Here is a 23,689-nt window from a genome sequence, read left to right as displayed (position 1 = left end):
TTTTTTCGTTTCTTCTACATTAGCTCCTTTACGATGTGACTGAGGTGTTTGTTATCAGTGAAGACAGCCCTCTTCTCTCTTCTCCATCACTGCCGACTACAACGTGTCGTCGCAAGAAATAAAAATCATATCAAGTCCTGAGTGCTCGTGGATGGTCTCTTTACAATATGTCTTTTGGCGTTTCTGACGTGGCCTACGATAAAATTTGTGAAATGTTCTAATGGCGCGGCTGCCTTGTAGCTTAAGATGCATATCTCCTTCCCCGTTGCGCTTTGTACTTATCATCTGCGAACTAGATATTCTGAACCACATTATCACTCCTTTAGACGTCTGACACAACGTGCTCACCGCATGCGTTGACCGTTACATCCGTAGGCAGCTGGGTACGCTACAAGGAAGAAAAACCGCAACGCACCGCCGGCGCCATGTCTGCCTCTCCCCGAGACATATTGAGGAAAGGGAGCTAAACTTCTGTTTTTTTTTCTTTTTTTTTTATTCTTTGTTCGTAGTCGGCGGGAAAGGGTGTGCGCGGAGAAGTAGCGGCGGGTGCGACGCCGCCACCGACAACAGCTGCGCGAGGAGCGGGTCAAGTCCGTCGCGCTGCGCTGAGGCTCAGCAGTGTCGGAAAGCCTGCGCATCCGCGGAGCGGTACCTGCTGGGCTCATTGCCGCACAAACCAGGGGCGTCAGGAACTCGTTATCCGACGCAGGTGAGCGAACAATGAAGCACGTTGAAGGATGAATCATTTGTTTCTTTTGTTTTGCTTACAAGAAAGCTCGACACTCCAGTGTTTCATGCAGGTTTAAGTGAGCAGTGCGATGTTCCAGCCAGGTCTTAACCTGTTGCATATTTTCAGTTGCTTTGTTTCCTAGACGTCTAAGTGTTGTAAACCGATCCAAACTACGTGGTGTGCGGAGTTATAGTTAAGCACAAGTTGCATATAGACTATAGTGCATTATCGGTATTAGTTTGGTGTCAAATAATACCTGCGAAAGGTACCTTTGTTTACTCTCATCTGGTGGTATTTACCTAGTATTATGACGGATAAATACGCACAGTGAGGACGATGCGTGAAATATAAGGAAATCCTGTCGATGCACGAGTTTAAGCAAGGCGTTGTTCAAACTTCCTGGCTTGCTCAAACACGCATATATGCTCGTACACGAATTGTTTCACAGATAACGAATCAAAGCGCACAGAAGAACCCACTGTTAGGTATTCTTAATTATTCAGGTAACAGTAGTGGTATGTACAGTAAAGATTTTTATTCAGACAAAAAGTGTGCCGATAGCCTGGGCGACCAATAGACGTTGTTTACCTCAAAAGCGACAAGCCTGTAGAGCCGGTTAACTGCTTGCACATATAGGTTCGTTTAATCATCTCTGTTTTTGCGCCGTATACTGTCTGAAGCCTCCGTAGTTTCATAAAGCAATCCGGCTGGCAGGATGAAAAGTAAGCTGCAAGGCTGGATCTCTATTTTTGTTTTCACAGTGTTGTAGCTTTAGTTATACGCAGTCGTATTCTCAGCAGTGGTGTGGAAGACACTTTACTTGACTGGGACGGAGAATAAATTATGTAACATCTTTCAAAAAAAAAAAATCAAAAATAGGCGCTGAGTAGTCGCATCGCTTATCTGCCATCGCGGATTCATGGTTTGTACGTCGGTGGTTGAGTCATTGAATACTGATCATGAAACTCGCGACAGAATTTCATACGCAGGGAGCGCGCGCCACTGTGCATTGGGAAGCCGCGAAACTCACCATGGCGCCGTTGTACATCTCTTAGTATTCGCGTCTAAACTGTCGGAATTTTCTGTAATTGTCTTTCTATATGACTGTATAGCATGTGCTCTGACATAGAGCTTTGAAATATAACTCGCGTTTGGTGCAAATATAGGAAAGAAGATGCCACTAATTCCTCACTGGAGTAGTCAACCAAAGTTATAAGCTCACGACACTACATTTCGATGGAGGCGAAAAGCAAAGCGCCCGTGTGCTGTGCGATGTCAGTCCACGTTAAAGAACCCCAGGTGGTCGAAATTTCAGGAGTTTTCCACTACGGCGTCTCTCATAGCCTGAGTTGCTTTGCGACGTTAAACCTCACAAACCAAATCAAACTACAATAAAGTGCCTTGCATGATATTTATAAAGCGACACAGGGGTGGACTCCGGAAATTTCGACCACCTGGGGTTCTTTATCGTGCACTGACATCGCACAGCACACGGGCGTCTTGCTTTTTGCCTCCATCGAAAAGCTGCCGCCGAGGCCGGGATTCGATCCCGCATCCTTGGGAACAGTAATCGAGCGCCGTAACCCCTGCGCCACCCCGGCTGGTGAATTTAATTGTAGAACATGTCTGTCGCCTGCAGGTGCACGGCTCGCTGCATACGTCCTCATTTCGATCCGCTAGCCCGATTCCCAAAGCAAGGGGAAGAAATTAAGATAGAGGTGAAAGGGCGGGGTGACAAAGCACGGAGAAAGGCAGTACACCTAGAAGGCATAGAAGCTAGGACAGTTAGGGAAGTGGGGCTCAAGTAAAGGTTTAGGGTCTAGCAGGGGTTGGATTAAATTGAATTCTGCGGTACGCCTCACAAGGTACCCAACTCCACTTAAATATCTGTTTTTTCGCACTATGATACATTTTCAAGCAAAACCGACTGGTCCGAACGCAAGCCGAAGAACCACTAATCGCCATACAGGTCGTTAACGCCACGCACGATCATCGCTTCCCGCTTATGTGCACATTATGGCGCTAGTATTTTGTCACGAGAAAGCCGTTATGTGTGCGTGAATTCTGTCAAATAATTACAGTCAGCAGCCGCCTGCCATGTATAATCCGAATAAAGTGTTGAAATGGATTGTAATTAAAATAAATATGAACCGATTACACCCTGCCCCTGCTGGCAGGTGGTGATGACCGATTTGGCAGGTGCTGTGTGCAGGTAGCGGCTGGTGTAGAGAGAGCGTAGGTCGCTGGAGATGCAGCCACGCTCTGGCTGGCTCTCTTGAATACATCAGCTTGCGTTGAACTGCTGTGCAGCAACAAGTAAACCATGGATGTAAGAAAAAGCCAAACAAATTTAACAAACCAAAACCACCATAATCAAAGTTTGAGGTTGAATCAGGTCGTTTCTCGCAGAGGTCAGCTTTTGAGGTCATCGATTTTCGCAGTTTCCAGTGCTTACTTTGACGAGCACGCCTTCCGAATCGGAGTTCAAGTGCACCGTCGTGGTAACCAGCACCACTTTTTGGGGTTCGGCTGTTCCCATTTAAGACCGGATGCCGCGGCCCGCTTCTAGCTTTAGGATGTTCCACCGTGTCCCTTCAGCTCGAGCCTACAGGCAGTACAATCTTCTTGGAAGAAGGGTTGTTACTACTCTTTTATTTTGTGCATTAGTCTTTTTTTTTCTTCTTCTTTTTCTTATAATACAGGAATAGGCTAGCGACTTGATTTGCAGAGGTCGGCCGTTATCTTACACCGCTAGCTAAATCTCCAATTCCCTTTTCACTAACTTCTTTTCGCCTTCAAGTGGGGAGTGGACCTTCTACTTTGTCCACGCTCGTGAGCAAAAGTGGTATACAACACTCAACCGGTGGCGAAGCTCGGGAAAACAGCATTACAATTCCAACTAGAAAAAGCTATCTGGGATCGAGAAAAGCTGTCGCTATCCCCGCCACTGTCGCTAGATGGCTTTTTGATGCAGTTTTCCCGAGCTCCGTCACCGACTGAGTGGTGTATGCCACTTTTTCTCACGACTGTACGTTACAGCAAGCGGATCACAAGTTTCACATTAGTCACAAATTTTCCGTCAAGTATTCCTATGGAGCAATCAGTACACTTCGAATCATTGATCGCGAATAAGCTTGGCCATTATGAACTGTCGACTTCGAAAATTCATGCGGACGCCGGGGAGAATAGTAGCGGCAGCAGACAGATCGTAAAACACCGGAAAGCGGCAAACAATTAAAACACGGCGCTCTGCGGGCGCTTGCCATCAATTTCTTTCCCGTATTCCTCAGCTGTTTTAACTACGTATGTACGGTACAATGCCCTCTATTAGTCCGATGTCGTCTGCAGCCGGGCAAAAAACGTGCCCTACTTATTTATGGTCACCTTTCCCTGCCACAGCCGCTGCCATCTATGCGAATACTCCTGTCGCCTCATAGACATATGTACAGAGCTGGCCAAAAGTGTCTAGGCCACGGAATTCACGAAGCTAGTACTTAAGTCCTCTGGAATGAAATTCTTCCTCACCGTCAAAATATTTCGAGCGCTGGCAATGGGAGTCTCGTTCCCCACTGAACAGGTCATTTGTCTTGGCACTTTTGACCAGTCCTGTAAATTTGTATGCTGTTCCTCATTATATCATACAAGTGCATTCTTCGACCATGATTGTCATCAGAGTTCTTTCCCTGTTGCAGACAAGGGGCCTGTAAGCAGGCGAAGCATGGCCACAGCGGGAGACCACAGCGCGGGCCGGCCCCTGCGAAACCTGGCTCTGGCCGTGGCCGGCGTCTTCGGGTACGCATTGCTGCTGGTGATCCAGTACTGCGTGCTGGCCTCCATGACCGTGAAGAGCGCGGTGCGGAAGTGGCGCCACCGGCTGGAGCACGCGGCACTAAACTCGGCCACGGGCTACGCCGCCGTGGTGGCCATCCGGGAGAGCATCGAGAACCTAGCCGACAAGCCCCGGCACGTGGGGCTGCTCGTGCTTGAGGAGAGGGTCGACCTCGAAGCAGTGGCCAAGGTCATCCTCTGGTGCCTGGCAGCGGGAGCCGAGTCCATCTCCGCATACGACATCAACGGTGCGATCAGGTTTCCTTCTAATTAATATATATATATATATATATACGCACGCACACACACACACACACATACACACACACACACACACATATATATATATATATATATATATATATATATATATATATATATATATATATATATATATATATATATATATATATACATATATTGCGAAGGCTCGTACTTGTCAAGGCACACCAGCAAGTAACTGTTAATGTGTACTCCCGTGGTAGGATGCGTTTCCCGGACAAGTTTGTCTAGAAAATATTGAGTGCTGTGAGCAAGGACATCGCAGTGTCTCCCTGTAGCATCAACAAATTGAAATTGGAACATCTGTGACGGCCTTTAGTGCATCCATAGCAGAGACCTGCGATGTGGAGATTTTAAGCTAGCGAACTGTGCTCTCCCATTGCGCGTGGTCCCGTAACGATAAAGTGCTTGGGGGTTCCCTTCCCAAAAAATATTTTTTCTTTTACCGCAAAAACCAGCCTTCTATTCATAACATCTTTGGTATAATTAACAGTCAGTATTGTCAATGTAGACTTCTATGAGTGACACAACAGATCTGTATCTCCTACGCTAATAATGTTTTCTGTTACGGTGCGAGTCAAGACCACGTTATCAATTTCAGTGAAAAATGATCAGCTCGCCAAGTGCTTTGGATTTACTCCACATCGTAGTGCCAAATTAACTTTAGAAGAAAACTCGACCCGTCACTCTGCTGGTGCCGCGGAATTATCCGCAATATTCCCGGTGCCCCAGAAAGGAGTGAATCTCCTCGGCAAAGGTAAAAACGAGAGTTGGATATGAACACATGTTGCTAATCAAAACTGGGTGGAGCAGTCACTACTGCGCTAACTAAACCCCGACGAATGAACGTCACCTCTTCACGCTAATCTCTCGCTTGCATTCTGCAGAAACGCCATAAAAACATCACTGCTGCGGGCCAGCCGTCGGTGCAAAATCAAAGACAGCTGGTTTAAAGCAGCACACATGAACGCGGTATGCATGGAATGAACCGAAGCGTACAGTTAAGTTCCAAGTAGGCGTAGTACTAAGAATTCAAGTCATGCCGAAATGCGCACGAAAAGAAAAAAGAAAAAGAAACGCGCATACACAAATAATGCCATTTCGAATGTCATTGCCAGGCGTGAGCCAGGTTCAGTGTAACTGCCAAGGCGAGACCTCGGGTGGCCGCACCTACACCGTGAAGAGGCAGCCACGCCGTGGAGAGGCGTAGCTACGGTCTCCTCATAAAAAACAATTACAATGGTTCAACGCTGCTGAACCAAATATTGAGCTAAAGCATTAGCTGCGGGTGACCGAGCGTTCTTCTTCTCTTTTTCTTCTTCCTCAGCCCACATATAAAGCCCCGCTTTAACCAACCGATATGAACGTGCCTTATTGGTCTATATGGGTAACGTGAATGCCAGGGTCCTAGCAGGCTGCTTCTGACATAACCGTCCCATGTGAAACGAGAGACCCAAGTTGGCAGCTCCTGCCAGCCCGTGTGTCACTTGGGGTGTGACGTCACGGCGTCACGTGGCGCGCCGTGGTTACCGCCGGGACCACGCTGACGAGCCGAGCTGGTCTCCAGTTTTTCCTCCGCTCGGTGTGATGTCACTACGGGGGTCGTCTAAAGGTCAAACGCGGTTACCGCCGGGACCACGATGACGTCTTGAAAGTGCGAGTAGTATTGTTTTCGCAATAAAAAATCAGCCTGCCATGAAATTTGAATTCACGTTACCCCTATGCCGCGGGCAGGAGCTGCCAACTCGGGTTACTCCTTCCATACGGGAGGGTGATATATTAGAATCAGCCTGCCCGAACCTTTTGCATTCTCCTTACACCTACGATACGCAGGCACGTCCATATATATATGATTGGTTGAAGCGTGACTTTATATGCGGGCTTGTAGCTTAGGCTCTCGCGTCATACCCTTAAAGGATGAGCTTAAGTGTCCCCAATAATGTAGCACCTTACACTGATAGAGAGTGATAGGGGAATAATGTAGCAGGCAGAAGAAGTTTCCGTCGTTGCTTTTGGACTTCAACTAGGGTCAAACAAAGCTAAACCACAACTACTTTTTTGTTTTTGTTTTCTGTCGCGCTCGCTGGATAGAACGCCTCTTTCTTTTCCTTTCCCGTTTGGACAACTGAGGACGTAGCAGCATGGAATCACAATCAAGTTCTAATTGTTTATGCTGCACCACATTAATCTTTACGTCGCGATCCATTTGCATATGAAAAATTCAAACCTCAAAGGCACGAGAATTGCATTGGCAAGTGCGGAAGGAAAAAAAAGTGAAGTTAAAACCGCTGGATCCACATCCTCAGTCTAAAAAATAAAAGCACGCACTCCCGCGCGACCAAAGTAAACGAATGGGAGAACGAAGGAGGCTGACGTCACAGTATAGAGGGTGAGGAGGAAACCGCCGTGAGTTTGGTGTCGGCAAGATCAAACAGTAGCGTTAATTTGGAAAAGATAGACGGCTTCAATTGCAACATACTTCGTTCGCCCCCTACTATGATTTTAGCGCGAGGCTTTGCTGATGTTGCGATCGCCGTGATCACAAAGCATGCATTTACTTATGTTTATACAGTGGCCTTGTCAGTGGCTTCGCAGAAAGAGGCCGGCTTCAGATCGCCTGCAGTGTCCCGAACAGAAAGAGAGAGAGCGAGAGAGAGAGAGATCTTTGCTTACGGAAGAGAAAGCGTACCCGACCACGTGCCTCAAATCTAAAGCTGGCCGGCTTCTCTTCACAGAATCAGATTTGGGGTGCTTCGCGTTTATGATACGCTCGGAAACTTGGTGCGCAATGTCGCGTGGTCGCACCAAAATACCAAACGAAGTGCACGGAGGGCAAACAATGCAGGCGTCGCGAATTGTAGTCAGAACCTTGCAGGTTAACCTGGTGGCTTGCGAGTATTATCTATCATTAGTGGCATATTACGGAACCATCCAAGTTACGCCGTGCAAGCGTGTTAGACCAACACCGTCCACGTGGTGTCCTGAAGACCCACGAGGTTTAAGATAGTGCTGTCTTCTTTTTCTTTTCTTCTTTATTTCTTTCAAAGTAGGTTCCTTGTTTTAATTTTCTTGCCATAGTTATTTTTTTTTCTTATCTTTATATGAAAGACTGAATTACTGAACTTCACCCCACCACCCCTCCCTGGGGGATATGAATCCTCTTTTATATGTATCATTGTCACAAGAGCACACTAATAAGAAAGGCACATGTCGCGAGTTCGGACAGATCACTTGTTCCCGTGCACCTGGAGGTAATCGAAACAGCTTCCGTCATTTCCTGACTTGCTCAGCGACGGCACAGCGACTGAAGGCCCGAACGAAAAGTTTGGTGCGTTGGCAGGACGGCAGCCTCAAACAGCCGTTCTAACGCAATTTCTGATGCTAAAGAAGTGGAGTTGCTTTTTCTTGTGTTTCGCGCAGCAGCCAATATTTTACGTCTCAGCCTATATAAAATCACGCTGCGTGCTTTTCCTCCTCGCGTATGCATCGAATCTAAATGCAAATACTCCGTGAACGCCTATCCCACAGAACAAACTGAACGTGCGTATATGCTCTGTTCGCTCGTTCCGCCTATCTTTGTGAAAGCTACACGTTAAATATTTAGTTTTATTAAAACATTCTTGTCTGAAATGCGAATTTCCAAACGAAAGAAGTGTTTCCGGCGTCTAGAATTGTGAAATAGTACTGGTAAATGTACGGAGCTTCTATGCGAAAATGCGAGCTTCTTCGTTTCTGGCTAAAACCAGATATTCCTTTGATCCTATACTAGACCTCTCTTTATTGGAAAATGTTTGTTGTACACCGGAGGTAGTGTGCACTGTTGTCACGTACATAGCCTGTGCTCTTTACTTAGCAGCCGCATTCTGCACTGACATAGGTTTGAACTAAATCTCCATAATGTCGCAAACTGTTCAAATATTTATTTGGTCTTTTTTCGACAGCCGCCGGCATGTGGACTTATCACTCTCATTCTGGCACGGATCAATTCTGTATTCTTTGTTTGTTCACGCTCGTTGCCACGAGACGCAGCTTTATCAGTTTCTTTGTAGCGCAAGATGCACTGAGATGTGTCCCGAAGATTCCGGCCACTCGCGAGTGTTTCTGCAATGTTCCAGGTTATGGTAGTCACCATTTGCGGATTTATTTATACTTTTCTTCGCCGCCTCTAAATTGAGCGTTGGCGGGTGTGAAGGGCATTCGTAATTCGCCTGCAGACGAGCACGTTTGCTGTTATCGCCATCGCGGAATCACTTAGTTCTTTTGCCGGCGCAAGTGATCACAATAAAGAGTTCCATGCAAGTGCAACAGAAGTGTCTTCGCTTGTGTCTGCCGGGCTTGTCACCAGCTACGTGACAATATCATTTCTATTTACATTTCAGGGACCCTGGTAAACGAACTAGAGAAGCTCAAGGAAATCATGAAGAACACGCTGGTGGACGCGAGGTTCAAGAAGAGCGCCGTCGAGTTCGTCGTGGCAAGGCCTGAAGGTCAGGGCCCCTTCGCTTCTGCTCTGTATTTTAATCCATGGGTTTGATATACAATGAGGCGGAGAAGAGCAGGAATATACAAACTTTGTCCAAATATATACTACTAAATCAAGATTTAATTGGAGTCCCGCCAAGGGGTCGGCGGTCACAACACACGGTATACATGTGCTGCAGCGATCTGGAATTCCCGCCTTCAATGCTAGCGTGGCGACGTTATCAGAGATAGGGTTGGAGGTTTTGCTTTTCCTAATCTCGAGAATTCGGCTGACTTTTTTGGTGTTTATGAACGCGGTATTCGTTTTTCTTTTCTTTAATTTTGAGTGCGTGGGGGTGGGGGGGGGGGGGGGTGAAAGCCATATTATTTCTCAGCCTGTTATTTCTCACAGTTAATTCGTTCTCATATTTTTTTTTTTTTTTGGTACGTATTCGAGTGTTGCCAAAAGCTCAGGTAAGGTTATCTTTGCATTTTTCTCAACCCGAACAGCCCATTTACCCGTAATTATCTAGCAAATGGGTGCACTTGCAGTGGTTCTTTTTAAAAAAGTACTAAATAACTGCCCTAAGCGAATGATGAGAGCGATAAAACGGTGGGTATGTAAAGCCCCCTGGTCTGCAAAGGTGTATTAGACATAGGGAGCATTTATTCAGCTCACGAAATTGCGTCTTAACACGTTCCTGGCTTTCCCTAGCTTACGTACTTTGCTAACGTCCTCATCTGACTGAGTTCCACTTCTGGTTAACAGCCACTTATATAGCAATGAACAAAACGATATAATTCACTTTATATATATATATATATATATATATATATATATATTCCTGAAATAAGTTTCTTTTTGCTATTTCTGAGCGTACTTTTATGGAATAATGCCCCCTCGCTCAGCTGGGAGATGCTTGGGCGGCGTAACTGCTCGACTTAAGTTTTTATTTTAGGCGGAAGGTATAGGATATGTCCAACGGAGGGGAAGGGGAGGAAGAGGGGGGGTGGGGGGGGGGGGGGGGGGGCTACATAAGTTATTTTGGGCAAGAAAAAAAAGACGAAAAATAAAACTGCCCCGCACCGCAGGAGGATTAGATGGCGTCGCGTCTGGAATATCGAGCCGCGACAGAATGGAGGAAGGAAAGATTGCGCGGTAACGATCTTTTCAGTGCCAAGTGCACTGCATCTTTGAGAGGCCGCGGCGAGACAGTATACACGCAGACGCGGGCGAGGTACGCGAACAGGCGGCGTGCTAAGGAAACTGCGCTTGCTTCTCGTAAGAACTTGTCGTTACACCGTCCCAGTGCAACTTAAGTTCCGAACGCGTGCTGGCATTCGTGCGCAACAAATCAAGCGAACTTTATTGAAAGAAATGTCCCACACGTAAGCAGTCTTAAGCGACTTCACCAGTTTTTTTTTTCTTCTTTTTTTTTTTTTGTCCTTTCATGAGCGCCTCCCGTTGCGTTCATTTCCACCTGTTGGAAAATATTATTATTTGCTCTAATTTTAAACCGACATGCTCTGTGGTTGCTTTTATTGTTGCACATTTTTATAAGAAGTGGGTGGAGTCGGCAACGCCGAGAATCTAATAAGGCCGGTGCATGGCCTTCTCTCCCAGCAGCGAACGTCACGACAGCGGATAGGCGATAAAGGCTGAGCACGTGAATCTGCGCGCACGTGCTTGGGCAAAGTGGCGAGGAGACACCATGTGACTCTACTCGGATCTACGCTCGCAGCTTCATTTGCTGGTACTTTATCGCTCATAAGCGGTCGTAACTTACGCTGGCCTTGTCGAGATCTGCGAGTGCTCAGTGTACGTAACGCCACCTAGACCGTTTAAATCGAAGTTATCGGCTGCCACTACTATGCTACGAAACACTCCAGCTTTCAATGCATTTCAGAATATAGCATAGCCCGCGGTTTTACAAGTTTAAATTCTATACAGACGCAGGGCAGATTTGGTTATTCCATCTTCATCGTGACACGTCAGATGACCAATCCATCTGCCGACAAATATACTGTTTCCTCGGGATGAAATTGAACACGAATGTCTATCTGTTATCAATGTTTCTAAATATTCTGTCTTATTGGTACCAGTCTCAGCAGTGGCTCCACAGATTGACCCGACACGCGTGCAGACTTAAACAAGATTCCAGCTTAAAACTCTCACATATGTGGAACCATGTGGGCGCCCAGGATGGTATAAGCTGAGGAACACCCGGCGTGGTGGACATATGACTAATAGAAAACCCGGATTTTATTACACCAGTCGAGGTTCTTGTCGTGTGATAATGATGGAACTCTTTGTATGCATCGCCTCAAACGCTATTTGTACGGACCACGTTATCAACTTCCCACGTTAAACTTTATTGGTAGGGGGCTGATTTTCCACTCGTGAGAGTTGGTCACCTTCAATACATTAAAAGTATACACAAGCAAAGAGGTTAATCAGACAATTCCTAAAGGTTATGCTTCCATATTCTTACACCGTCGCTTCCATAGACACATAAGAATATGGGACATATGATGTTTTAATATAATGGCGACCAGAAGCTTGCGCTCTCTTTTACAACACCTGTGAAAAATTGGTCAGGGAAGGGGAGGGTGCATCTTATAAAGAGGCCAATCCGGCCTGTTTGGTTTATGTTAACAGAAAATATTTGAATAGCCTTCGTGCCCTGGCTGAGGCACAAGAACATGTATCCGAAAAGGTACTCGAATGCGGGGGATTGCCTGGGCGGTGTCAAGCAGTGATTGGCAAAAAAAGCTTGCGTGCGAAGTACTGACGGCATTAGGCTATTGTGAAAGGGGATTCTAGAAATAGCTAGATGCCAGAATTTTGTAATAAAAGTACTTACTACCTTAAATACCTTCGCGCAGTGCATGCAGAAAGCAAATCTTTAGTAAATTTTCTGTGAACACAAATTGTATTTTTATATTATGATAATGGTCGCCAATGCTCAAAGAAGCCAGATTTTTTCTTCCCATCCAGCTTATGTGCTAGTTACAGAATGGTAAAAAAAAAAAAAAAAAAACAATCGAGAAACGTAAATGTCGTTTTCTTTACTAGCTGTACTGTACAGGTACGGACATAAGTAAACGGAGCACGTTTTTCCGTTCAAATTAAAATCACGCGTGCGTGCGTGCGTGCGTGGTTTGGTTTGGTTGATTGTTTTTTTATGCCAATGAGCTACTACTGTGAGTTTTATTTTATCAGACGCAATCAGTTTAATATTTTAGGCTGTCAGCAGGCATTCACAAAACGTGAGAGAGTTTGACCATGCCCCCATCCACCTTAAGTTGTATATCAGTGGCAATATTCATCATGCACAAAATGTGCTAGTCAGCGCACGCAGGAAGGTACTCTACATATTTCGCTTTTCAAGAGGCTCGACGGGTTGGATGGATATTAGGAGCGTCCCCTTTGAAACGAGGTGGTGATAGTCATCACCATACTCAACCTTTCTTTTTTATGCTTTTAACTTGCATAACCCTTCAACTTTCAGGCGTTGCCAAGCAACTGCGCCAGCAAGCGTCCTTTGTCGCGACAATATATTCTACACGCCGCATTTATTTATTTATTTATTTATTTATTTATTTATTTATTTATTTATTTATTTATTTATTTATTTATTTATTTATTTATTTATTTATTTATTTATTTATTTATTTATTTATTTATTTATTTATTTATTTATTTATTTATTTATTTATTTATTTATTTATTTATTTATTATACCTCGAAGTTCCCTGGCCGGGACATTACATGAAGGATGGGCATAACATGGCAAAAATATTAGGTTGGAAGGCTTCAATGACGGGCTTGAATTGAAAACTTGAAGCCATGTCAGTGGTGGGGGCAATATGGTTGGGCAGGTGGTTCCAACCATTGGCAGTGCGCACGAAAAATGAGTTTTGACATGCGACAGTGCGCGCCCGCAGGGGATGAGCTTTGTGGTGGCTTTTGAGGGAAGAGCGCTAGAGTGGACTGATAACTTTGTTTCCGGTGGCAATGAGTGATCAAATCTATGATAAAAAAAAAAGAAAAAAAAAACGAGACGAGACGAACTATTTTACGACGAGATGCCTAAGCCTGAGCCCGGACTCACTACTCAGATACCAAATTCAAGTCCGGACCGCCCACGACCCGGATCATGATCTGAATATGAACGTGGGTGAGCTCGAGTGAGCCGACTCATGAGTGGTTCTGGCGACATATGACCTCCATAGAAGGTCTCTGACCCCCCCCCCCCCCCCCCAAAAAAAAAAAACAAACAAAAAAAAAAACGCCAAAGAGTGAACCCCACAGAGGATTCTATAGCCATGCAGAAACTGGCAAAAACGAAGGAACGCGCCGCTATATTATTACAGCTGCTGATAACTCCACAAGCCAGTTATCCCGTAAAGGTCTGCACAGTATTAAAATCAAAACGTAGCTGTTATAGTAATTTGCATAACGCATGAACAGTGCATTAAATCCGCAGTTCTCAAGTGTTGTCCCTGCGGCGTCCAGCACACCACGGCATCTGTTAAACCGAAGAGTGACGGAATATTTAACAGTTTCAGCTACGTTAAAATCGCAGTGAAGCTCTCATTGGAATACAATTATAGGGATATAGGGAACTCAAATTTTGCAATCTCCAAAATCACTTCCCGTAGTATGCTGTTTCTCTTCTGTCGAAGAAAGTTTATAGCTAAACTGACTTCGCGGTCGAAACAAAGAACCGCAATTACGACGAAGGATTTTTTTAGAACTTAGTTGAGATTCTAGTTCACAAAGCACTTTCGTTAGTGCCCAGTGTTGCAGTGCATTAAAGTTCAGAAACTGTCCAAAAATATTACCGTCGTCTGTTGCACAGTTGTAACTAGAAAGTCACAAACTGGCTTCCCTTTTGTTATAACCATATGAAGTTACAAAGTTATGAAGTTGCACTAGCGAGATCAAATATTGAAAGCCAAATTTCGCGAACAATTCAAATTGCAACTTCACGTGTTTCTATACGAAGGCGATTTCCTTGCAAAAATAAAATAATAAATAATAAAACTATTTTTACAATGCAGTGGCACTTGATTCAACAGCAAGTTCCCGCATCGTCTTCACGATACCCTACCCGGTGCATTTTCGGCACACTTCAGATCCCTCGCCCTTTCTTGAAACTTTTTTTTTTTTTCCCCGTAATCTGATCATGGCGAATCCATGCCGAATACTCGGTGTGATTCCGCTAATAGCAGCTCATATTCTAACCTATAGCATACTTCACTGTAGAGCAAATCCACATCGGCAGTGCGTGCGATGCCTCTATCTGGGCCCAACTCTTAAACATAAAACCTCTCAGGGCGGCTTGAGTGGGTCTGCGGGCATTATTCTGTACCCAGCCGTAAGAGCTTCACCAAAGAGAGCCTGAATTATTGTTCGCGGAAGCTCTGGTGACATTTCCATGTCATAAGATTCAACTGAAGGCAGATGGAACTCTTTTACTTTATGTGTACTGAAGTGCAGGGAACGCCAGAAACTCAATGAACAGGCTTACGCCAACAAAGATGTCACTTGACATCATCTGACGTCAACTTGTCGCCTGCTAGCTTTTTTGCATATGTAGTGTGCAGTACAAAAACGTGCTGCAATCACAGTGGCAGTCTAATGATGCTCTGCTGTTTCCTATCCAGGAGAAGACGAGTGCGAGCGCAGTAAAGACGCCGCGGAGCAGTTCACGGGGCTGCCCGTCTACGTGGTGACGCCTGTAGACGGAAAAGGCGGCCTCGTCGCGGCGTTCAGGAAGATTTGCGACGACTACAAGTACGGAACCATCGACGACGAGGATGTCACCCAGGAGACACTCGACAAATACATAAAGGGCAAGTGTGCTTCCTTATTTTCTTCTCTCCATCCATCTTCCTCTCCAGTAAGGCTGTCTTCCGCAATACGCGCCGTCTCCGGCAGTTGTCGCACAGAGTCGTGCAATAAACTATTTATTTGCATAACTAAGTGGTATCGGACATCTCGACAAGCTCTAATTCGACCTTGCACGTTTCCCTCATGCATTCTTCACGTAGTGAACTTTGTCAGCCCGTTTGTCCGCCTTACACACTTCATCATTTCATGTTATATCACTTTACTCGCCGATGCACCTTATAGTATACTGGTTTTAATGGTCGCATTTTATATTTTCCCCTCCTTTATTGCTTTTATTTTCCGCACTGCTCTCCTTACGTCTTTCTCTCCCCAATTCCCTTTCACGCGTAGGATAGTACGCAAGCGATTTATAAACGCAGTCTCCGCTCCGTCTTTCATTAGTCTCTCTCTCCGGCAGCTGTGCACGTGCTCTGCATTATGGACTTAGTACGCTAAATTTAGTTCTTGAAGTCCTGGCTTAGTTGTTGGTACAGTGTGTCTCTCGCACTCATCACAATTTCCTGTCGTTTCGGAAAAGAATTCGATTCTTGCTGCGGACATCGCAGTATTCAGAAGCGTCACTGCTGGGCAAGTTAATTATAGCTTTAGCAACAAAAGAAGCATGCGAATGTTTGTGTCTCTTCTGGCTCTGTGGCATGGGGACCATGTAAGCGCCGCAGCGCTCCGGGAAGCCTTGCAGTGAGCAAAGACCGTAGGCAGTAACGAACCCTCTCTTGTTCCGGCGATGACTCTACTTTGGCTCCAATTCTCAAGTATACGCACGCTCTTCCGTCGCAGCCCAGCACAAATATGGGTTCAACACGAGTGAGCGAAGGGTCGCCGCTATCTAAGCTTATGAAGGTCGCGAGATCTCTGAGAGAGACGGCAGTCTCTTAGTTTTCAGTATTGCACGAAATGACGATATGTAGCAGTATTTGACGAATGCAGCGTATGGATTACACAGTGGGTGCCATATAGTGAATTCTGTAGACAGGCAACGTGCTGGAAGCCGCTTAAAGTGTCGAATGATGCTCGAATGGGACGAATTTGGTCCCTCACGAACGGCGAGGTCAAGTAAGTAATCTTGATATGGTATCTAGAGCATCACCAGGAAAAGGAGAAAAACGCTGCAGAAGGTATATCAAGAAAGACAGGGCGTGGTCTATGTAGACGCCGCCGAGTATGAGTAAAGGCAGGTTATGGTTGCGGTAGTGACAGATGATAAACAAAACCTCAGAATAAGCCGCTCGGTCAGGACGAGCATATCTGACACGGCTGAAGAGGTGGTCATTGCACTTGCGATTGCGGGGACAATGGCTACTACAATTATAAGTGATTCTAAAACAGCAATATATACAATTTTCTCAAGGGAAGAGTTTCTCCACAGGCAAAGAGGCTACTGAAAACATGTCAGGATGACAGAATAATCCGACTTATGTAGGCACCAGCCTACTCCCAGCTTCAGGGAAATGAGGAAACTCATAAGCTTGCCCGCGCTCCCACCTTCCGGGTAGACTCTGACCCTCAGTATAGCAGCGACAGGCTATTCAGATATAAAGAGATTACTGAGCATTATCGGCTAAACAGGTTAAAATACCCACCGGCAGATAGGACACTAAATAGAGCCAAGAAAGCATCTGGAAGCGTTTACAAACAAGGCTTTTTCGAACCAGTATACCCTTTGCTAGTAGTACCCGGAGCAATTCTCAGACAGACACAAATTATATCAGGATAAGGCGGATCTGGTACATATGATATGAACGTGTCCACAAGTCGAAAATATAAATCAAGAGACAAAAACAGGAGATTTTTTGGAGACTCTAGTTGAGCTCACACCCTGACACGCAGCTAGGAGTAATCCGACTGGCCGAGCACGCCGCCCGGGTCCAAGGACTCCAGGCGTGTAGGCGGATAGGTTGACGACTATCCTGTATTTGTGAGAAATTAAAGTTTTACCACCACCACAATGGCATGGTATAGCACATGCATAATGACCTATACGACGAGACACCCTTGTTGTTTTTTGAGGCGACGACCTCTTTAATATGATTTCATTTTACACTGATGACTAACAAAGATGCCCTCCCTCCCACCCTATATTCAATTCGTGGGAAAACCCTGCTAACCCCCCGGCCTGTTTGCAGCGCACTCTGCAGAGGTTTATGCTTAAAGGGACAGCTGCTCGAAGGCCATTCGGGACATGTGGCGTCCGTGCTTTTTTTTGTTTAACTGTCGGCTATATGTAGTTGTCTTCAACCGCACCGAACCTAACTGATAAAAAAAAAAAAAAGGAACACTTAGAATGGAAAACACATAATATATGATTAATTAGGTGTAATTACTAGCCAGCGTACATGACGCCCTTATAGTTACAAATGAAAACTGTACACATTCTTAGACGTTTGTTGGCGAAGAAAAATATCTAGTCCAGTGATTGAACCTTGAACCACCGCCTGATTGGGCAAGTACCGCAACTAGGCAAACCCCGACGACTAGCAGATGGCGTGCGTGAGGCCAAATTAATCAGTAACTGCATCATTGAACAATGAATATTATTTTTCTTTCAATAATTCTAAAGCTTTTTTTTTGTTTTTTTGTTTTTTTGTTTTTCATACAACGACGACAGTATGGGCTATGCTCGGCGAAAATCACAGATCCGTCATCGTCCGTTGCATGCCGGAACTCATATGGTTTACTCACCCGGCTATTCAAATAATGTCAGAGCTCCTGCGCAAGGTTACTAAAACTCCGACCGGCATTGTTATTTCGCACAGTCGCTAGTTATCACTGAAATTTACATTACCTCGAGGTTGAATGTCGGGCGACGTATTTTGTTTGTTTTTTTTTTTTTTTTTTTACAATTTTTCTACATTTCGCTTCGTACTTACACCACTTGGTTATTGCCGGGAACAGGAAATAACGTTCAATCCCTGTCCTTTAATTTGATGCACCGTTAAACATAAGCGAACAATTTGTTTATTTCACGTGTTGCTCTTCTTATATGATTCCTATTGTTCGTTTTCCCTTGTGTGCAGCCGAGTACCGAGGAATGCCCGAGCCACAGCTGGCACTGCGCTTCGGTGGATGGGGCTCTGTCCTGGGCTATCCACCCTGGCATATAAACTACAGCGAGATACTGTGAGTGCTTGGAGACCGAGAACTCATACTCTCACACTATAGCACGACATATGTTCCTTGAAACTGGCAAAGCCTTGGAAAAAAAGCGCAATATTGGCCTGACAGATACCCACATATCCTCTTTTAGCAACATACAAGTGTTTATCTCTATTAGTGCGCACATAAGGAGGCCACCCTGCATATGTGAGGTATTCTCTTCCTTTATTCAAAAACCTCTCGTAGCTTTATAAAATCGCATCCACGATTCAAACGAGTATATATAGACATAATTTTTGGTTGCTTCATTTTCGAAAAAAGAAATGCGCAAATAAGTGACTGGCAAATACCTCGAAATTTTCTCTTGTGCCGTTTAGGTTTCAGCAACCCAGCGAAGGTTTCGGCGTCAAAGTTTAATATACGCCACTTGAGGCATTGGATGTTGCTTGTTGATTCGTCATGTTGCTCTTTGATTCGGATGTTGCTCTTTGATTCGTTTAGGCCAGACCTAGGCGGTCTGGCCTAAACACTGATGTCAATTGAAATGATGAGGTTTCTATTACCGCGTTCATGACCGAGACAATGTCACTGCAGCCATCGATGGCTAATTGAAAGCGAACCCGAAGCTGTGGAATAAAAAAAAATTGTCAACATATTATCGGTCGTAGTACAATACCACGTAATAGTCCAAGATGCCAGTACTTGGGCATCATTGCAAATAAGAAAAAGTGCAACCGAAATTTCTATACTTCTAGTCGTTTAATCGGTTCAATACCGTAAATGACTTAATTTCTGCAACAAACGGCTTTTCACGATTTCTCGATTCACATATAGTTCTTGGAAAAATTGGTGCAGAGAAAAATTGCACAAAATTGAAATATTGAGCTCACGAATATGACTTCTTGATAAGCAAAAGCACAGTTTCACACGCGCACGCACGCACGCACGCACACACACACACACACGCACGCACGCACGCACACACACACACACACACACACACACACACACACACACACACACACACACACACACACACACACACACACACACACACACACACACACACACACACACACACACACACACACACACACACACACACATTTTGTTTTGACCTGACTAACTGCTGTAATCATACATATTTAAATATCAAGTAGAATGAAAAACAACCCACCGATGGTGGGAACGGAAAGCTAAAAAGAAAGGTTGGAGAGCCGTCCATGTACCTCAGTTGGATATTCGGAGGTCGTGGGCGCGGTTCACACCATCGGCGTGTGGTTTTTCTTTCTACTTTGCATTTAATCATCTTTCTTCCTAATGCTATTACAGCACTAATTCATGCCAATAGCAAGCGAGGCCAAGGAAAGCATTGGTGATTGTATTTTGTCTTTTTTTAAATTTGACTTCGGTAATTACATAAATTTGTAATGAAGTCTGTTTAGTGGAAAGATAATTAAACAGAAAGTAGAAGGAAAAACAACGTACCGATGGTGGGAACCGAACCCACGACCTCCGAATATCGCCCTCACTCTCGATCACGTTCTACGTGACGCTGGCGGTATCACAGGACGTTCCACGTCCACCGCTATGGTTGAGGGTGGCGCTGATGAACACTGTCAAGTTTCGTATACAGACAACAATACCCAAGAAAGTAAGGTGGGACAGCGGTCGATGTAGCTCAGTTGGAAGAGCACCGGACGCGATATTCGGAGGTCGTGGGTTCGGTTCCCACCATCAGCACGTTGTTTTGTGTTTAATTATCTTTCCTCTAAGCAGATTTTATTACTAATTTATGTAATTATCGAAGTAAAAATTAAAAAAAAAAGACAAAGTACGATCCCCAATGCTTTCCTTGGCCTCGCCGCCAACTGTTGGCTTTTTTCCTTCATGTATTATAAGAAGCACCCTCATTTTCCATTCATTTATCTGCCTATATATATATATATTCAGTTTAGAACTTTCTTTCCGTCGTAAACCCGAGTTCGTCACAAGTCGAAGCCGTGCCTTATGAGAAGCATGGAAGCGCGACTCAATTCCTGACCACTGCGTGCTTGGATCACTGAAGGAGATGCAAGCTAAAGAGAGCATACACTTAGCGCACACCTGCACAGCTCGACCTTACACCAGTCAGGCAAATTACCGCGTGCTCTTACTGGCAACGGCACAGTGTAAATAGTAGTCCTGAGCTATTGCGCTATACTGGTGGTCTATAGCTTTGTCCGGTAGGTTCTCGCTGCTGCTACAAAGTGGTTCTTTCCCGTAAAAACCTCGCGGTTCCTCGGATGACGGTCTCTTCTCTTTTTCTCTGATGCCAGGGACCTTGGAAGTCACAGGAACGTGCTCCTGTCCGAGTTCGTCGAAGTTCTGCACAAGTACAACAAAATAGAGAAACGCTTCGGCAAGTGACCACTCGTGCCCAGCTCTGGCATTGACGGACAGTTGCAGCGGAAATCCCAAGAACAGGGGCGTCTACTTCCCAAGCATCATATACGGTTGTGACACAAAAAAGACAGCGGTCGTGCAGGAGCGGAAAAACTGCAGGGTATGGGACAATTAAGGGAATGTAGAGCAAACAAAGGATGGGCGCGTGATCCTTAGAGGAGGATGCGAGCGTGAATAACACGATTTTGTTGAAGTGGGCCGTAGCCAAGAAACAGGAAAGAAAGGCAGCGTATTGTTATTTCGATTTATAGTAACAATAACGATCTCAGCAAATTTGATTGTTCACTCTCGGCTGGTGTGAACCACAGCCAATAAGGTCGAGAATGCGCAGTAGAAGCGCCAGTGGAAGGCTAATGAACTTTTGAAAGTGACAAAACATACCAGCGGAAGGGTTTGAAATTATCTCTGCTAACAGATATAGAAACCGCTCTTAAATACCCTCGTGGCGAAGCAGAAGTGTGATCTTCAAAGAGGCAAAAAGTCTGCATTCTTCTTTGCCGCGTGGAGCTATCGAGTTGCATCACCGCCAGATGGTAAACGTGGTAACTGCAACAGCAAGGCAAATGTGACAGCGCGTTACCGTATTTGCCGTACTGCTCTGCTAACTCTTGGTTCTCTGGTCTCCGTACCAGCACTGTACCGGTCACGCGTTATAAAACCGACATGTGGGCACATCCACAATTTTATCATTGCAACCGAGAGATTTTCTTGCTAACATCATCAAAAAATGTCCCGTATTTTGTATCCAATCTTCCACAGTCGGTTCAAATGTTGTTCGTTTTATTCTACGTTTACCTAAGACCTATTCATAGTACGCCACCAGCATGCGAGGGGATGCAAACTGTCCCCAAATGCGTCACGCCAGAGCCAGGGCCAACTTTTCGTTTCCGGACCGGCAAACCTGGATCATCCAACTAGTCTGCAAGTCAGCTACCACCAGCCGAGCCCTGGACCAGGAGCACCGAATACCCAGCTTCTGAAAATTACTTTTCCCGAATAAAAAAAAAGTTTCTATCTCAACCCTGAGGCGCGCGGGGCTCACTAGAGCGCAGGAAGCTGCGGCCGCCGGTCGGTGTTGGATCGACGCTTGGTACTACACCTAATTTAGCTGTGTTTTCTGGTTTTGGAATTAAGAGCAGCGTGTCAGAAAATATAGACAGACAAGAAGATTACGCAAAAAAGCGGTAAATAATTTGTGTCCAAGCAGTCTCCTCTTATGATTTTCCGGTTTCGGTTTCAACCATGAAGGCTCTCTCTCTCTCTCTCTCTGTGTGTGTGTGTGTGTGTGTGTGTGTTGTGTGTGTTTGTGTGTGTGTGTGTGTGTGTGTGTGTGTGTGTGTGTGTGTGTGTGTGTGTGTGTGTGTGTGTGTGTGTGTGTGTGTGTGTGTGTGTGTGTGTGTGTGTGTGTGTGTGTGTGTGTGTGTGTGTGTGTGTGTGTGTGTGTGTGTGTGTGTGTGTGTGTGTGTGTGTGTGTGTGTGTGTGTGTGTGTGTGTGTGTGTGTTTGCGCGCGCGCGTGTCCTGTTACGACCAAGCATCCGCATTTGCGCGCTCTATTGTTCGCCTGTGGGCATGGAAAAGTATTGTGGAAATGTGGTGATGGTCCAATGGCTCTAAGTGAGCCTGTTTCCAGGAATCCTGTTTTGTAAGCCTGTTTTGCTTTGTGGACAACCTGCAAATGCCAAATTGACCCTGTCAAGAGAACGTCTGGAAAAACACAAAGAAACGTCCCCCTGCGGGAAATAGCAGGAAGTGCTTTCTTTCTTTTGTTCACCCTTCCAGTCGAGAAGTGCTATCCTCCAGTGATGAATGCCTCCTATCCAAAGGAGACGACAGAGTGACATGTCCGCTGACGTGCAGGACAAGAAAGGAGCATGACTCATACGGCCATTAAGTGATTTCCCGGGAATGCAGGAAAGATTTGCAATTGTCGAAAAGGGACAATGTTGGGAGCCCTATGCGGCGCCACGTGCACTCGGGTTTCTGAGAAGTAATACCCCTTGTCAGAACCAGCCCGTGGTTTCTTTGCTGAAGAATAGAAATGTACCTCCTCTCCTCGCCGTTCCCAAGCTTTTCCCGCCAACAAGTGATCACGCCCAACGAATGAATGCCGGACCAGTCAGTGCTTCAGACCATCAGTGCAGTGATGTGTTCGATTGGATGCCGATACCTGAGGGGCGTGCCCTGGATTTGGTTGGTCAACATCTTCGGAGAGGGGCTGGACATAGGGGGGTTTTAAGGACGCTGCAGAGCACGAAATGTCGCTCTGGGCCCTGGGTAAACGGCTCATCCAGTCGCTTCTCGCTATGAACTCTTAACGCTTGCCATTTTGCCGATGTACCCTTCTTTTTCTTGTAAATATTCTTGTAAATAATCTTGTAAATAAGTTTCTCAAAGTGCCATTAAACCTGCTTGTACATATTTCACCAACTTCGAAGATTCAATCCTACTTCAACCCCGAGTCTCTGCACGCTACCAAGTGAAGGCCGGGTCGACGTAGCCCCAGCGTCCCAACACTGGTGGCAGCGGTGGGATCTGAATCTACAAGCACAACGACTGGTGACCAGCGTTGGGATCTGAATCTACAAGCCACAACAACTGGTGACCAGCGTTGGGATCTGAATCTACAAGCCACAACATCTGATGACTGGAGGTGGGATCTGAATCTACAAGCCACAACATCTGATGACTGGAGATGGGATCTGGATCTACAAGCTACAACATCTGGTGATTCGAGGTGGATCAGAATCTGCAAGCCACAACATCTGGTGATCGGAGGTGGCATCTCAAGCAACAAGCAGGCGCAACAATCGGCCAACAAGAGAGCAGCTCGGAACATCGATCGCATGTGTGGGTGAGTGCTTGGCTTTTCTTCTGATGTGGACCAGGTTCTAGAACAGGGTTAGATTTTAGAACTGGTAAAGAGAGTGTG

The 23,689-nt window shown here is 45.6% G+C and overlaps 1 protein-coding gene across 1 annotated transcript; it reads left to right on the top strand.

The window, feature by feature from the left end:
- The first annotated feature begins 585 nt into the window (after positions 1-585).
- Positions 586-21,779, top strand: Tango14 (transport and golgi organization 14). The gene is made up of 6 exons (XM_084599834.1): positions 586-709; positions 4,423-4,806; positions 9,220-9,327; positions 14,975-15,163; positions 18,236-18,338; positions 20,633-21,779. The coding sequence occupies exons 2-6, from the start codon at positions 4,449-4,451 to the stop codon at positions 20,721-20,723; spliced, it is 849 nt and encodes a 282-aa protein (XP_084455960.1). The 5' UTR covers positions 586-709; positions 4,423-4,448; the 3' UTR covers positions 20,724-21,779.
- The last annotated feature ends 1,910 nt before the right edge of the window (positions 21,780-23,689 follow it).

The sequence above is a fragment of the Amblyomma maculatum genome, chromosome 4, assembly GCF_055883805.1.
Source record: "Amblyomma maculatum isolate TAMU_Amacu chromosome 4, ASM5588380v1, whole genome shotgun sequence".
Lineage (NCBI taxonomy): Eukaryota > Metazoa > Arthropoda > Arachnida > Ixodida > Ixodidae > Amblyomma > Amblyomma maculatum.
Note: the sequence above shows the minus strand (reverse complement) of the source record. Positions and strands in the feature narration are given on the sequence as shown.

Coding starts and splice junctions, on each gene's coding strand:
- Tango14 (XM_084599834.1), top strand. CDS start 4,449: ATGGCCACAGCGGGAGACCACAGCGCGGGCCGGCCCCTGCGAAACCTG. Junction 9,328..14,974: donor CGTCGTGGCAAGGCCTGAAG/GTCAGGGCCCCT, acceptor TTTCCTATCCAG/GAGAAGACGAGTGCGAGCGC. Junction 18,339..20,632: donor ATAAACTACAGCGAGATACT/GTGAGTGCTTGG, acceptor CTCTGATGCCAG/GGACCTTGGAAGTCACAGGA.